We start from the raw sequence: 16,746 nt of genomic DNA, 5'->3' as shown, positions 1-16,746 counted from the left end.
GTATCAAAAAAATGAAGCAAAACAGATACACATTTTTGAAAATTACATATAAAATTTGCTTTAAAAGTAGGTATCAGGGGAATGGGGGGAGAACGGAAGAGCAGGTAGCTGGCCCAAATAATGTATACCCGTGTAAGTAAATGTAAAAATTACAAAATAAAAGAAAGAAAAAAAAAATCAGAAAAAAAGTAGGTATTCAAATTTAGAATTAGTTACAGAACCAAGACTAACCACCCCTGAGTTTTACAGATAAGAAAACTCAGACCTGGAGGAAGGACTTTATCTGTAACTTTTGGTCTTCACAGCTAGGTAACAGGACAGAATAAAATCCCACTTGGCCCTGTGGGAAGAAACCCTTGGATTTTAAGGTTTGACTCTGCTCTAAGTTATCCCTTCCCCTGCTCTGAAACACTTCTCTTCTCTTCCCCTAAGATCCCTCTGCATGGGATGTCCTTAAGTTTGCACTTGCTTCTAAGCCTCCCTACTGTGGCTTGGACCTTTGTCTAGGGTACCACACAGGGCTGCTTCTTCCCATGTGAGCCTTATGTCTCATGACTGAAACATGCCTAAGAGCTGCCCAAGTTCAGAGAAGCAAGCTGTCAGGCAGGCAGGAGCAGGGCTGTGGGAGGGCAGGACTGGCAGAGATGTAAGTGCAAGAAGAACTTCAGGCAAAGGGGTCCCCATGTTCGAAGCACTGAGAGAAAGAGAAGGAGCAAGTAAGAGTGTGTGAGGATGTACGTATGAGAGAAGGCCTATGACAGAATGTGTGCACATGAGGACAAGAGAGAGAGAGAGAGTGTGTGTGTGTGTGTGTCAAAGAAGAGTGAGTAAACAAGTGGGAGAATGAGTACATGAGAAAGAGAGAAATAAAACCTCAGTCTGCAAAGTATGCACACAGACACCAGAGAAAGACCACCAAGAGGAAAGGATCAAGGCAGCACTTTGGAAAGTGCTTTCAGAAAAGCAACTAAAATTAGCTGCTCCCTCTCAGCCTTCCCAGATTCCTGCTAGACAGTGGGAACTAGGGCTCTGGATGACTAAAATTTCTATTTCAGGAAACTAGGAGCAACCATCACACTATGCTGCCTTCCCACTGGCTCTAAAAGTTAATCACTTTAGGAATTTTTAGTTCCCCCCTCATCAGTATCACATTGCCACAAGTAATCTAAACAAATTAAGAAGCAGAAAAATGTGCAAAGGTTTCCCCTGGGTCTCCAGCACTATACTTGTGAATCATCTGGCTGATAAAAAATAAAAATCCTTCCAGCTGCATTTTTCAAGAGTCAGGAAGAAGTGCTTGGCAGCAAGCAGTGTATCTGATCTCATGTCTCCCAGTTGAGAGTAACTGAAAGTCTCCTTCTCTCCAAAGCACGTTCAGGGCTTTGCTCACCATATAAGGAATGGGCCGTTCTCAACCTCAGAGCTTCATCCTTCTCTCCAAGGCGCTAAAATCTCATTGGAAGTTAACACTGTGATGCTGCTGTGCAAATATACTCAGGTTGGTAGGTTCCGAGGAAGATTAAAAGATCCAGACAGAAAACAGGCTTTTTAAACTGTTAAGGGTGCTTCTAACCAGAATGGGAAATTGAAAATACTTAACAATTTTTAAAGATTAGTTTTCTATAGTCATTAATAAAGCCAGTTTCTTATAAATACTGGCTTTTAAACAACTGGTACATGAGAGAAAGATGAAAATTTAAATCTTTTAATAAAGTAAAGTTTGTCAGAGTCTCTATTGCTTTTTGATTTTACCATGTTTGGTATACTACTTAAACTACATTCAAAGTAAGTCCGATAGATAAGCATTTGAGAGTAGCAATAATGACATAACAGACAGTGAGGACAAGGTTCCTTTTGTGTTTTTATACAGAAAAAACACCATCCATACTACACTTGCTTTTAAAACCCAAATGGCAATACTTTTCATTAAGTCATTTGAGCCAAATTATACAAATTAACACTCCCACTTTAGGTTAAGCATGTCTATGTTCCTCCCTCTTTTTTTTTTTCCCTTTTCTTTTATTATTCATATGTGCATACAAGGCTTGGTTCATTTCTCCCCCCTTGTTCCTCCCTCTTGCAAGAGGACTGTGGGGTCATAAGCAGCACCTCTAGGGACCAGCGCACCCAGACACCCCCTCAACTCTATGGCTCACACAGTTCAACACTGGGCACTATCATGGGCCTCTGTCCTAGTGAGGGATGAGCAGAAATACTGGAAACAGAGTGAAACAAAAGGACTGGAGATACTGTTTTGAGAAGGAAAAGGCACAGGGAGGAGCAGTGGAAGACAAGAGCTGGAATTTTTCTGAGTGCTGTTGGAACCTGGGATCTTCCCTGAGACAGTGGTGGAAAGTGAGGGGAGAGATCCCATCTACATCACACGATCTTGTGTGTGGGGGGTGACATCACCCTGAGAGGTCAGCTTGTCCCTGCAGAAGATTGCCTAGTGCCCATGACACCGAAGTCAGGGCTAATCAGAGGCCACAGGAACTCAGGTAAGAAAGAAGAAATCTGTGTGGTAGGAGTAACAAACAGCTCTGCTGTTGTTTTTGTGCTGATGATGACCAATGGGTACTCATAACAAGAAAAAAGAAACACACGTCTAACATTATGGCCTATCCAAGTCTCCATGTTATTTAAAACACAGCATGCAAAGCTGTACGTGGCACTCATCAACACCTCCCCTAGAAAGACAGGCAATGCATCTAAAAGACAGTAGGCCTCATCTCAGCAGGGTCAGAGTGAGATTTCTGGGTGTGGCAGTACCACAGAGTGTTAGGAGTATATGTTCTTTATCAGATCCGTCTGAGTCGGTAAAGATTCCAGTAGTAGTTAGTTGAGTGACTCTGACAAATAAGATGCTTAATCTCAGCTCCTGATCAGGAAAGGGAACAATACTTAGCTTTAGAAGCATGATAATTAAATGAGCAAAAGTCTACAAATCATACTTAGTGATGGGTGCTGAAACAATGTTAACTGCAGCTTGCATTTCTTACAAAACTGTTTTCAGGGTTAGCAGTGGTGGGTCATGCCTATAATCCCAGCTACTCAAGAGGTGGAGAACAGAAAGATAGGAGTTTGGGGCCAGCCTAGACAAAAAGTTAGCAAGACCCCATTTTAATCAATAAGCCAGTCATGGGTGCAACCCTGTAATCCAGCTATGGGGAAAGCCCAGATAGGAGGTTAACATTCTGAGCAAAAGGGAGACCCTATTGGAAAAATAACAAGCAAAAAAAGGCTAGAGGTGTGGCTCAAGTGGTACAGTGCCTGCTCAGCAAGCACAAGGCCCTAAGTTCAAACCCCAATACCACCAAAAGAAAAAAAGAGAGTAATGAGGCCCTTAGTTAAGGCATAAAGAGGAAAACCTCACAGGATTTATGCATTGCAAACGGACACTTTTTAATGAGTTAAGGATGGACTTCTGTTTCTCCACTCTGTTTTTCTATATGTTCCTGTTCATGCCATGAGCAGGCAGAGAAACTTGGTATAAATGTGGACTTACTGGCTTCCTAAGGAAGAAGATGGACAAAGCCCCCACTAAGGGCATGTCTCCAATCAGTGGCTCCAGGATCACCCGCATTGTCCCATGGATCTGGATCAGACAGAAAAGCAAACAAGTCAGAGAGCACAGTCCTGCATGTTTCTCCCAAACACAACCACAGCCACAAGCTTACTTCAAACACCTGAGCTAGCAAAACACAATTTTCTTTCTGAATATGACTTAGGGAAATTCGAGATGAAAATATGAAACACTTACCTGTATACTTTTCACACCAGCTCTACAAAAATATCGTTTGATCTCCAAATCAATCTCACAATTTCCTACAAAACTACACAGAAAAAATTCTGCATTACATAAAGTGAGTGGAATTAACCATTCCCTCAAACACTGATTAAGTTTAGGAACTGTAAGGTACATGGTCTGACTAAATGATAGTAGACCAACACTGAAAACTGTGACCCACACTGCACTATTGGGCTGCTCCAGGCTGCAGGGACGCCCGGCTGCAACACCGAGGAGGAGGCACCGCCTGTCACCGGTGCTGTTACATACACAGTCTTAACTGAATTAACTGCCCAGCTTCACTGGAGAATGCAAACAACGGCTTGCAACTTCTGGAGCACTCTTGATGGGATGTGGTTGTCATTTGGCTTACAAACCCTTTGTTTGTTCAAAACACAAGAAAGTTTAGATTTTTTTTTTTCTGATTGCAAACCATGAAAATGCTCACTCAGGCGTTGTAGGGCTCTGTGATGTCAAAGGTAAGAAGCAGTACATCTGTTTGGGGCCTTGATTTTACTCAAACACAAACAGGAACGAATGTGAATCTACTGTGATACAAAATGAAAGTTGGCATCTATTTTCAGTACAACCGTGAAATACCAAAAGGTACTGCATGGATGGTGTACAACTTGACCCTTATCCTTGGCTCCTGCAAGCAGAGCATCATACACTTGCTTCAGCACATCTGTGGAACTGATGAATGTAGGTCAGGGAGGGTCTAAGCACATGAGCAAAAGGGTATCAGAAGGGACCTGGGATGATATCCGTCCAAGATTTACTGTCTTGGTGTGAGCACCACGCCTATGCATTTATTGAGGATTATTCTCTGACTAGTTGGGAGACTCACCAAGAACCCATCACAAAACCATCATGAAACTTTTCCTTTTTTTACTTAAGACTTGGTTACTTTATTTCCTAATTCTTTTTAATTTCTCCTCTCCCATCTCTACTGCCAAGGTCCTTGCCTAAAACAAAAAAGTTGATACTTATGCTGCTGTGACTGAATCTTCAAAACTGACACCCATTAGCTGATTTATTCAAATAATCTGTTTAGTAAATGTGTATGGAATACTCAGTGCTGGGGACACCAAGCAACAAAACAAAGAGGCCAGACCTTCTGGGGCACTGCCTACCCCAGACACTTGGACCTCCTCTTTTACTGCACTGATGATAACAGTGTTTGCACAACTTTCCACATTAAAGACATTGTATGTTCCTTTCTAAAATAAAGGTAATTGTCACAACTCTAAACAATTAATGTACTTTGGAAACTCACAAGTGACAAAGAAATGATCATTAATCCAGGATTGAAAAAGAAACACAGCTCTGATACAGGCACCAATGGCTCACACCTGAAATCCTAGCTACTCGCAAGGCAGAGATTGGGAGGATCGTGGTTTGAGGTCAGCTGGCACAAAAAGTTATCGAGACCCCATCTCAATAGAAAAGGCTGGGTTTGGTGGCATGTACCTGTCATCCCAACTACACAGGGAACCATAAGTAGGAAGATCACTGTCCAGGCCAGCTTGGGCAAAAAGTGAGATCTTATTTCAAAAATAACCAACACATAAAGGACTGGAGATGCAGCTCGAGTGGTGGAGCATCTGCCCTGAGTTCAAAACTTAGTACTGCCAAAAAGAAAGGAATGGAGAGAGGGGAGAAGTAGGGAAACACAGTTCAGAATTGCTAAAAATCACATAGGTGTTTTGAGATCACAGCTCTCAGCATTCACCACACACTCAGTGCATTATGAGGCTTTGCTATATAGTTTAGATTTGAAATAATGGCTTGATCTTAGCACTATTTGGAGGAGAGACTGTGAGAGACGGGGCCTACTTAAAGGAAGTTAGGTCACTGTACCCTTGAAGGGGTTATTGGGACCTTTCCCCTTTTCTTTCTGTGCTTCCTAACTGCCATAAAATGACAGTCTCCTCCTTCTCCATGTGCTCCTGTCATGATGTATGGCTTCTTCAGATACAAAGACAAGAAGGCCAGGTCACCATGGACTGAAATTGTGAGCCAAAATAAACCTTTCTTCCTTCTAAGTTGCTTATCTCAGGTATTTATCAAAGTGATGGAAAGCTGATTAACACAGCCCTCATATGGTATGTAGGAAGCCATGAGCAAATTCAAATAATGAGGATAAGAAATAAGGAAACCTACCTGCATTGTAGTAGTCACAGAACTAGGTAGACACTCATTTTTTTTTCAACAATTCAAAAATTGTGTTAAAATACACATAACATAAAATTTATTACCTTAACAATTTTAAAGTGTACAGCTCAGTGTTATTAAATACAAGCATTTGTATTTAATCCATCTCCAGAACGTCCTCATCTTGCAAGCTGAAGCTCTGAACCCTGTGAGCACTAGCTTCCCATTCTCTTCCCCACCACTAGTGCCCACCATTCTCCTGTGAGTGGGATTAGACAGTTAGCTGCCCTTCTTTTCTGACTTATTTCAGCTACATAACATTCTCAAGGTTTCCATGTTTTACCATGTGACAAGACTCCTTTATCTTATGGCTGAGTAATGTATGTTTAGGCCACTTTGCTTATTCATGTCATGGACACTTGAGTGGTTCCACCTGTTAGCTATTGAAAATACAGCCACACACTACTTAACAACAGAGATGCATTCTGAGAAATGCAATGTTAGGTGACTTTGTCACAGTGTGAACATCACAGAGTATCCCTATGCAAACCCTGACGGCTACAATGACACTAGGTGACATAATTTTGCGTGACCACTATTGTGCATGTAGCCCATCACTGCATGATGGGAAGGACATGGGAGTGTGAGCATCTGCTGGCCCTGCCTTCAGTCCTTCTGGATGTATATGATGGTATGGTTTGAGTGTGGCCTCCGAAGTTCACGTGTTTGAACTTTAATTCATCAATGTAGTAGTGCTGGAGGTGGGACCTAGAGAGGGGTCTTGGGTCATAATGATGGAGCTCTCATGATGGATTAGTACCTTTCTTGTATGAGTGAGTTCTTGCTCTCTCAGGAGTGGATTACTTACTGTGAGAGTGGGTTTTTATAAAGTAATCCAGCCCTCGTATCTCATTCCTTTGCACACCTATGCTAGCCTTTCCGTTTTACACCATGAGTTGAGACAGGATGAGACCCTTATGCACCCACCAAACAAGCTTCCCAGACTTCAGAACTGTGAGTCAAAATAAACTTCTCTTCTTTATACCTCCCTGTCTCAGATATTCTGCTATAGCAACAGAAAATATAACAGTGGAATTGCTGGATCATATGGTAATTCTACTTTCAAGTTTTAAGGAACTGCCAAACTGTTTTCCATGGAAACTATACTATTTAACACTTGCACCAAGAGTGCACAAGGGTTCTAATCTCCCCACATCTTCTCTAACACTTGCTATTTTCTCTGCTGACAGTAGTCATCCTGATGAGTGTGAGGTAGCATCCCTCTGTGGTTTTAGTTTGGAGTTTCCTAATGATCACAAGGTTAAATATCTTTTTATGTGTGTAATGATCATTTGCATTTCTTTGTATTTGTATGGCCTATTCAAGGTGCTTTGCTCATTTCTGAATAGGGTTATTTGGTTTATGTGCTGAGTTAAAAAGCTCTCTATATATTCTGCATATTAATCACTTATCAGATTTATTTATAAGCAATATTATATGCTACTAACCATGACAGGCATATAACACAAATAAAAACTTACCTAATCTGAAGGTCCAGAATAATTTGCCTTTTGTCTACATTTTCTGTATACACCTTAACACCATTGACCCTAAGGGGCTGAAATAAGAAGTAGCTTATTTTAAAATACAGTAGCTTATTTAAAAAAAAAATCTTGAAAAATAGCATGGAGGGGACAAGAACAAGTTCTAGCATCAGACTACAGGAATTAAAATCCTGTTTCAGTAAATTATTTAACTTCTGATTCCTGTTCTTCTCACCTGTAAGATGTAAGTAATGATGGCATCTATCTTATGAAATGATTGCAAATGTAAAGAATGAAGTACAGTGCCTGCACACAGTAAGCGCCCAGTGCACGTCAGATGTCACTCTGTTAGTACAAGTAGCCTATGTTTTTGCTTTCTTTTTTTAAGCCTCTTATCTACAAAGATGGATCAATTTAATCTGATCCTTTCCCTCTACTCAATCCTAACTACACTGTTTGAAACATAACTTTCTTTTATTTTTTATTTCTGTCTTCAATTTTTCATTTAAGATTTTCACAGAAATGGGACTCTTGAAGTAAATCAAAAAGATAAGCTATTGCTGGGTGTGGTGTCATGTGCTGTAATCCCAGCACGCAGAAAGTTGAGGCAGGTGGACTGTGAGACTGGGGCTAGCCTGGGCTACAGAGTGAGACCCTATCTCAGGGGCAAAAGAAAATAAAAAAAAGAGAGATAAGCTGTAGATGTGACATTACAGGTAAGTGACTCTGCAAATGCAAATGCAGATTATAACATGCTGTACTCATACAGCCCAGGTACAACATAATTTCAAAGCCTTTTCCTACTGGAACAAAGTTCTCTTCATTACATGTGAGCCCCAATACTGGGAATGAAGACACTCCTTCAGAGTGCAGCTGCTTCCCTGACAGGCCAGTGTCCTGAGGCCTGACCTCTCAAGAAGCCACAGAACTGCACTCAGCCTTCACTGAGAGTCTGTGCCTTTTTCGCTACCCAGGCTGCAGGTTTCTCCCTCATGATGCTAGCTAAGACAAGTACAGACCAAATGACCACTCAGAAAAACAACAGCTCCTCCACAGGTAAGTGAAAATGGGGCACACAAGACTGACTACCTCACCTAACCATATGTATTAGCTGACGTATTCCCCCTTCTCCACCTAAGTACCATCTTAGATTACAAGTAGCAGCAAGATCAGCCCCACTCAGATGACTGAGCGTGACCCAACACACAACAGGGCACCCTGCACAGGACTGCATACCATGCTCAAGTTCACTCATCAGACAGCCAGGGTTTTTAGCCACTTGGACTGTGCCAACACTCTCACTACTCTCACCATTCTCCAAGGGTCTTATTTAGTTGGTGTCAAATGTAAAGTACATGTAACACAAATGAACATCATTAAACTCTTCCCAAAATAATCCCAGCTAGAGTTAGAATTTTACATCTCCACAAACATGAGCATTCCTTCCATTAGGGGACAGAAAACTATGGTTTTGCAGGCTGTAAGTGGCATTTGTTTTTGTACAACTCTGGAGCTAAGAATGGTTTTCAACATTTTAAAGGATTATAAAAGAAAGAAGAGGAGAGCAGGAGGAGAAAATGCTGGCAGAAACAAAACTATCTACTATACTGTCTGGCCACTTACAGAAAAAGTTTGTGACACCCACTTTATAGCATTTTAGCTTGCAACTGTGTTTTTCCAACTGCTGCTGTTATTTTAGGCTATGGAAGGTAAAATATTACTTTATACATGTGTCTGACACACAAGTGTCCTGTGCAAGCACTTGGTCATCTGAACAGGATGGCCACACCTCAGGCATGTCCTGAGTCTGGAGACCTCAAAGCAAAGGGTGCTGGCCAGCACGTACCAGGAAGTGCCCCCATGAGACTGACGACACTGCCTTTAGAATAAATGCTGAAGAGACAGAGCATTCTCTGCATGAAGAAAATCAGCTTTGATGGGGGATAATGACCAGCAGCCTAGAGAGCAGGACAGACACTGACAAAGTCAGCAGATGACACGCCCAGCCACTTGTCAGACACTCCCTTGGCTGCACCTGTTTTAGTCCTGAGCTATATTACACAGTGATACCTGCATTCTGTCTGTGTACTGAGGTGTGTGAACTATATGTGTGCTTAAAAGTAGGATCAGACTCTGAGTTTTTATGAGGCATATAAAAATGTTACCCTAAACTGCTGCTAACTCTTGTAAAAACTGACTTGAAAAATCAAACACAGAGCTGAGTGTGGTGGTACACGCCTATAATCCTTGAGAGGCTGAGGCAGGAGGACTGGAAGTTTGAGGGCAGCCTGGATACACAGAGAGATCCTATCTCAAAGGAAAAAACCATAAACAAATAAACACACGTAAAAAAGGAACATTTGCCATGATGGAGTAATTTAGCCTTGGGCTTTCATAAGAAGTGATACTAGCAACCAGCAGCTTTCCTTTTTATATGATGATTCCACTAAGTAAATCCATCTTTCCTTTCACCAGCGTAATGAACTTGATCCAACAATCAATGTCAGTGCTGTTTTAACATCTCGAGAGGATAAACATATAAAACTTGTTGTCAACTACTGAACTTCAGTATGATTCACATCTCAAACTTTTTTTTTTTTTTTTGTAGTACTGGCATATGAACTCAGGGCCTACACCCTGAGCTACTCCACCAGCCCTTTTTTTGTGAAGGGTTTTTTTCAAGATAGGGTCTTGTGAACTATTTGCCCTAACTGGCTTCAAACTAAGATGCTCCTGCTCTTGCCTCTTGAGAAGTTAGGATTATAGGCATGAGCCACCAGTACCTGGCTCACATCTCAAACTCTATAAACAGACAGACTGTAATCTGAATTCTACCAGAAAGAATACAGGGCAGGAAGACACACTATGGTAGGCAAAGCAAACATTAAAGAGAAACCTCAGGGTGAGGGCTGAACTGGCCAGAACAGCTCAGTGAGAGTGAGGGCAACATGTGGGCTCCCCAACAGGCAGGAAGAGTCAGCACATGACACATAGGAGACAGATCTTGAGAGAAAGAGTGTAGGCATACCAGTTGGGCCTCTTGGTGAAACATTCCTTCCAGAACATTTGAGTGGTTTAAAATGTTTTTATAACTTCATAGTAATCCTACTGAGTGTACAAGAAGGACACTGAAGAACGAACTGACCTGTTGACCCATGTCCACCTTTGTGAAGCTGAAGGTACTGAGGTGGGCATTTGCTCCCCGAACAGCTGGCTCTATGGTTTCTCGAAACAGCTTCTCGATAAACTGGCAAATAAAAGGCCACATGTGCTTTACCGTCTGTAAGGAAGAGGAACCAGTGTAAACTAATCATTATAATATGTAAAACCTGAGTCAGCATAAAGAACTATAATCCTGCAGTTTATTAGAATCTGGTTTTGAAAATAAAAGGGGGAAATGGTCTTTTTATGAGAAATGAATACTTTTAATGTTTAAACTTAATGTATCACAACAAATTACTAATTAGCCAACATGTTGCAGGCATTAATTATTTTGTTAAATATTCTGCTTAAACATATCAGCACATCTAATGATTACTAAAAATCCTGTGGGGTCCACCCACTGCTGGGAACCTTAAGTCACACAGATCTCAGTAAGTACTCATTCTTTTTCATTTGGTTATTTTTGAGCAACAGACTTAACTTTCAGTGTTGTAGGGTGATTACTGTCTAGGTTAGTGTTCCCAACATAGCCCTACAGATGCAAAACACACAAGGTAAAAGGCACTAAGTTCAAGGTGTACTGATCCAAAAACGTATCTCTTTAAAAATACTGTAAATTGCTAGGTTTATTGGGAGTTATCTGGAAACAATGTTTCCAGAACTCCCGCTTATGATTATTGTAAAATAGACTTGAGCACTGTCTACTCAGGAAGGAAGACCAAGGCCAGATGGCGATGCAACGCAAGTGCGCTGTGTCTTCTCAGGTCAGTGACACAGCTCTCCCTCCTCAGAAAGGAATGTAGCATGCAGCCTGTGACTGAATTCTCGGGAGTGGAAGCCAGCTCACTGCAGTCAAAAGAACTTCAATGCTGTCAACATTGAAATTCCCAAATATGGAAAGATGGTCTCGCATCTTCTAAGTCTCACTGATAGCTGGCATTTGCAATATTATAATCTTACCTTATTTAGCCATTCAGCTCTTTCAGTGTCTGGAAAATGAACCTAAGAGGAAAAAAATGCACAGATGACTTACTGAGTCCGGACAATTGTAATAAAATGTTCCACAGGTTATTTTGTATTCTTATCATATGTCCTGTGTTCATATAATATGCTTCTTTGAAACACTCTGCTCTAACGCTCTGGAGCATGATCTCAGAGGAGGAAGCTGAAATGTGTGGTACCTGGCTTGACATTTTCAGACCTTGGAGGCAGAAGAGCCATGTGCCAACAAATGCCACCAGAGCCTTCTCTGCCTCCCATCATCCAGAGGGGCAGTCCCTTGTATCTGAAACCTCACAGGGTAACAAAATTGACCTGGTCCCTTTAAAAAGAACAATCATTAGTTTTGCCATCATTACGTTCCACAAATCCAGACTCAGATCCTTCAAAATCCACATCGCCCTTTTGCTCTCCTCTTTCAGACCCAACCAGATGCCTTTACATAGAAGGCACCTCTCCAGCTAGTCTCCAGCCCTCTCCCAAGTGTATATTATAATTATAGCTATCCATGGGGAGGGCCTGTATATTGGAGAAGTTTAGAAAGCAAAAAGAAACCTGTTTAGAAAGAAAACAAACCCATAAAAAATTCTCTGCTGTTGTAGCTAAATAAAACATCTTTGCAGAGGAAGGCTAGCATCATTTTTGGCCACAGATAGGGAGCTTTCACAAAAAGAAGAGCACATAGGGCAGGAACACATTCTTTTGGTTTAGAGGTACAGTGGATCACAGGAGAGTTTGTATTGGCGACTGAGGTTTTGATGTCTTTAATCTTCCTAAGTTACAAAGAACCTGAGCCAACAAGTACCCACCCTGTGCTCTAGTCAGGAGAAGCTAGACCAGGCAGGATCAGGAGCTGGGCAGGATATATTCTTATGGGGGAGAAGAAAGTCCAAGAAGGTTTCTCTGAGATCCAAATCCATCTCTCATGTTTGAATATGCAAGTAAAATGGGGCTTAGCAGCAGCCAATCCCTGTCCCAGAGAGGCCACTGTCAAGGCCTCAATTATGACCATCAGAGCCCTCAGAAGCTCTACAGTGACTCTGTGCCTCCTGGGCCTCGGAAGGAAGAGAGCAAGCAGGGACAGTGTCACTGGCAGTGTCTGGGTTCCCTTTTGTTCACAAGCTCAAGCAGGTCTTACTCCATTGCATCACATGACATAAAGACATTTACTTGCTTGAACTATAAGGTAGGCTAGAGTGAGCTGAGCTAAGTTGTTTCTAATTTAAGTTATCTTGAATCCCTTCTGGAAAAACAAAACACCAAAGGGGTAGCAATCTTTCAGAATTAAGACAATGGGTTGGAAGTTTGGAAAGACAATACTCAAAAGAAATGGAAAAGGGAAAAAGCTTGTTAAAAGAGATGATCCCTTAACTCCAGGAGAAGTGTTCCTGCCACCACTGACAGATGAGTTTTGACCCAGGTGGAACTAGGGTATAAGAACAGGTGACACTCTTCCCCAAGGAATAGGAGGAAATTTGGGGAGTACAGTGAAGAGAGGGGGAGGGTTGCTAGACTCATTAAATTAGGTCACAAACTTAATCGTGCAAATACAAGTTTGGCATTTCTTTAAATTGCTGTAAAATAGCTCATCACTCAAAATCAGACAAAAATGGAGTGTGCAGTTGCCACTCAAAAGTATGTGAAGCATTAAAGCAGATATTCAGCCATGGTCCCTCCCAATTTAATGTGAGGTGGTCTCCCTCTCTGCCCCTTCCCTCTAAATCCAATCAACCATGGGTATCCACAGGAAGAAAAGGCAAATACTAAGCACCTTCTATTTGCTAACAACTGGAACTTCATAGATGTGCCTCTTCTGTAATTTCAGAGCAAAAACTAAATAACATCTCTGCATTTATCTACCTAACATCTAATACTTGCCCTTTCTTTGATGTCTGTCTACACCTGCTTCCCTTGAAGGCTTCTCCTTGCCTGGCTTCCCAACTACACTAAATTTAGCCACCGGAACAATTATTTTAGAAAACAGGAATCTCATTTCAATTTCCCTTACTTATGACCTTGAGCTTCTGCTTGTTTAATAACAAGCTCCATCTTCACAGACAGAGCCATCTCATTTTCTCTGGTTCACAACTCAAAGACCTCAGTTTTATTACACTCCTGTTGAGTCCAACCAAAGCAGCTATAGCTGCTGACACAGAAGAGCTATAGTTGCTGAGAACAGTAGTGTTCTTTTCACTGACCTCTCAACTTCCCCACCTCCTCCTCCCGCCAGCCTTCCCTACAATCAACTTCCACCTCTGACACCACCAGAATCCAGTGGGTCCTCCACCCACAAAACCTTACTTCTACTCTCCACAAATCTGTGTTTGTCACATACCATTCTAACTGCTCACCAGAATCCTCACCTCTCCAAGGTCATCCCTTAAAATCATTGGGCCACCTAAGTCGGCTTTCAACTCAGAATCGGAGTTTCTATTCATACAGAATCTGTAACTTTAACTTGCTATTTGGGCCAGTACATATTAGTCCCTATATTTGTTGCTCAATATATTCTCTTTCCAAAGACCATCAAGTGAGCTTTTACTTTCTAAAACAGCCTTCAAAATTATAAGGTACAATGTCTGGTAATACAGAATACAGCCAGATTTCCCAATCAAGAAAAAGTGATTAATAGGGGTCATATATTCTTAAACTATTGTTTGCATGTACATGTATAGATACACATATTTTATAAGTTATGCATGTCTATAAATGCACAGAATACAAGAATATATACCAAAACAGCAACAAGGAAAACAAGGCTTGACTTTTTCTTCTCTGTATTTCCATACTTTTGAATTCCTTATGAGAAATGTAAGATACTTTTTTAACTATTACTGTAATTTAAGATTAAGATTAAGAAAATGCTGTAAACTGGGTGTGGTATGTATCTGTAATAACAACACTCCAGGAAGGTGAGGCAGGAAGACTAAGAATTCTAGGTCAGATTGGGCTACACAGCCAGAAACTGTCTCAAAAAACAAAGAAAAATAAAAAAGAAAATGTTTCTGACATGTACCTTTTTTTTTTCTCTTTACAAAAAAACCAACCGAATTATGTGAAAATGAAGTTTTCACAAATTAGAACATGTTTAAATTATACTAGAAGAGAATGATACTTGCAAATAGGATTCTCTTACAGCACGACTGATCTATTCCAAATTTTATTACAAAGAATTTTTTTTGGTTCTAAATTGCTGTTTAATTTTTTTGCACTATGTAGCATTTTAACATTTTTATTGGCATATGATAGTTACATAAAGAGTTTTGCTGTGACATTTCCATACACACATGTATTAAACCCCGATTTGGTTCATCCCCTCCATTATTCTCCCTCCTTCCCATACCTCCCCCGCCTTTCTTTTGGCTGTACTTGGGTTGGTCTGAACTCAGAGCTTCACGCTTGCCAGGCAAGCGCTCTACCACCTGAGTCACGGCACCAGCCCTGTTTTGTGTTGGGTGTTTTGTTTTTGTTTTGTTTTGCAGTACTGGGGCTTGAACGCAGGGCCTGTACCTTGAGCCACTCCACCACGCCTTTGTGTGTGTGTGTTAGGTATTTTCTAGATAGGGTCTCATGAACTATTTGCCCATTCTGGCTTTGAACCTCAATCCTCCTGATCTCTGCCTCCTGAGTAACTAGGATTATAGGTGTGAGCCACCAGCACCTGGTCCCATTCCCCTTCTTAAAGTGACTTCAACATGTTTCAATATTCCATATTTATACATGTACAGAAAGTACATCAACCATATTCACCCTCCTTAACCCTCTTAATTTACCCTCCCACTAATGCCCTCCCCTTAATATGACCTGTTTTAAATTCCTCTCCTTCACTCTTCAGTGGGGATTTTGTGTTGGTATTTTACCTGTAATTATACTGTGCTTAAATCAATCTAACCTTCCCACTACTCTTCCTTGACCCTTTTCCTACTACCCTGTATTGTTCAACAGTTTTCAGTGTTTTATTGTGTCTTGTTCCTACATAGATATGATACATTTCATTATCATTCACTCTCAATCATCCTTTCTTCTTTTCCTCCTCCCTCAGTCTCTTCTAACAGTTCCACTTTTGGAAACATGTTCTGTCTGTATTTATATGTACATACGATAATGCTTGCATTTGTATTGGATCTATCTTCCACATATGAGGGAAAACATCCAACCTTTGTCTTCCTGAACCTGGCTAACTTAAGGTGATGTTCTCTTGTTACATCTATTTATCTGCAAATAACAAAATTTCATTCTTCCTTAAGGCTGAATAAAATTCTATTATGAGTATGTGTGTGTGTGTGTATAATACATGTGTGTGTGTATAATCACATTTTCTTCTTCCATTCATCAGTTGTAGGGCATCTGGGCTGTTTTCATAGCTTCGCTATTGTGAATAATGCTGCAATAAACATGGTGTGTAAGTATCTTTATTGTATCCTGACTTACATTCCTTCTAACATACCTAGGACTATCATATGATAGTTCTATTTTTAGTGTTTTGAGGAGCCTCCACACTGTTTTTCATAGTGGTTGGATACTAATTTACATCCCCACCAACAGTATATGAGGGTTCCTTTCTCCTTGCATTCTCACCAGCACTTGTTGTTTGTGTTCCTGATGATAGCCATTTCAATAGCAGTGGGGTGGAATCTTAATGTGGTTTTGATTTGCATTTCCTCTATGATCAGGTATGTTGAGCATTTCTTCATGTGGTTTTTGGCCATTTGTATTTCTTTCTTTTAAAAAGCTCTGTTCAGTTCATTTGCCCATTTCTTCATTGGGTCATTGATTCTTTGGGAGTTTAGTTTAGTGAGTGCCCTATAAATTCTGCTTATTTATCTTTTGTCAGATGTATAGCTCGCAAAGATTTTCTCCCATGCTGTGGGCTGTTTCTTCAGTCTGGTGATGGTGATCATTTCCTTTGCAGTGCAGCTTTTTAGTTTCATGTAGTCCCATTTGTCAATTCTTTCTCTTAGTTGCTGAGCCACTGGAGCGCTATTTAGGAAGTTATTGCCTATGCCTGTATGTTCCAGTGTATTCCCTACTCTTTCCTATACTAGTGGCTAAGTTTCAGGCCTTATATTGAAGTCTTCAATCCACTTTGAATTCATATTT

At 40.9% G+C, this 16,746-nt stretch overlaps 1 protein-coding gene across 8 annotated transcripts in view; it reads right to left on the bottom strand.

Moving 5' to 3' along the window:
* Esyt2 (extended synaptotagmin 2) overlaps nucleotides 1-16,746 on the bottom strand; it is a 77,370-nt gene that overhangs the window by 37,926 nt on the left and 22,698 nt on the right. For 6 of the 8 annotated variants that reach the window (XM_074059866.1, XM_074059840.1, XM_020185212.2 and 3 more), the window contains exons 2-6: nucleotides 11,608-11,649; nucleotides 10,631-10,765; nucleotides 7,483-7,559; nucleotides 3,761-3,833; nucleotides 3,506-3,595 (exon numbers count right to left, since the gene is read on the bottom strand). In XM_074059866.1, the coding sequence (XP_073915967.1) occupies nucleotides 3,506-3,595; nucleotides 3,761-3,833; nucleotides 7,483-7,559; nucleotides 10,631-10,753 (363 nt within the window). In that variant the 5' untranslated portion in view covers nucleotides 10,754-10,765; nucleotides 11,608-11,649. The remainder of the gene's footprint in view (nucleotides 1-3,505; nucleotides 3,596-3,760; nucleotides 3,834-7,482; nucleotides 7,560-10,630; nucleotides 10,766-11,607; nucleotides 11,650-16,746) is intronic. The other 2 variants (XM_074059872.1, XM_074059877.1) reach the window with 1 other exon arrangement.

Source organism: Castor canadensis, chromosome 2, assembly GCF_047511655.1.
Source record: "Castor canadensis chromosome 2, mCasCan1.hap1v2, whole genome shotgun sequence".
In the NCBI taxonomy this organism is placed as follows: domain Eukaryota; kingdom Metazoa; phylum Chordata; class Mammalia; order Rodentia; family Castoridae; genus Castor; species Castor canadensis.
This window is presented reverse-complemented; position numbering and strand designations above follow the sequence as displayed.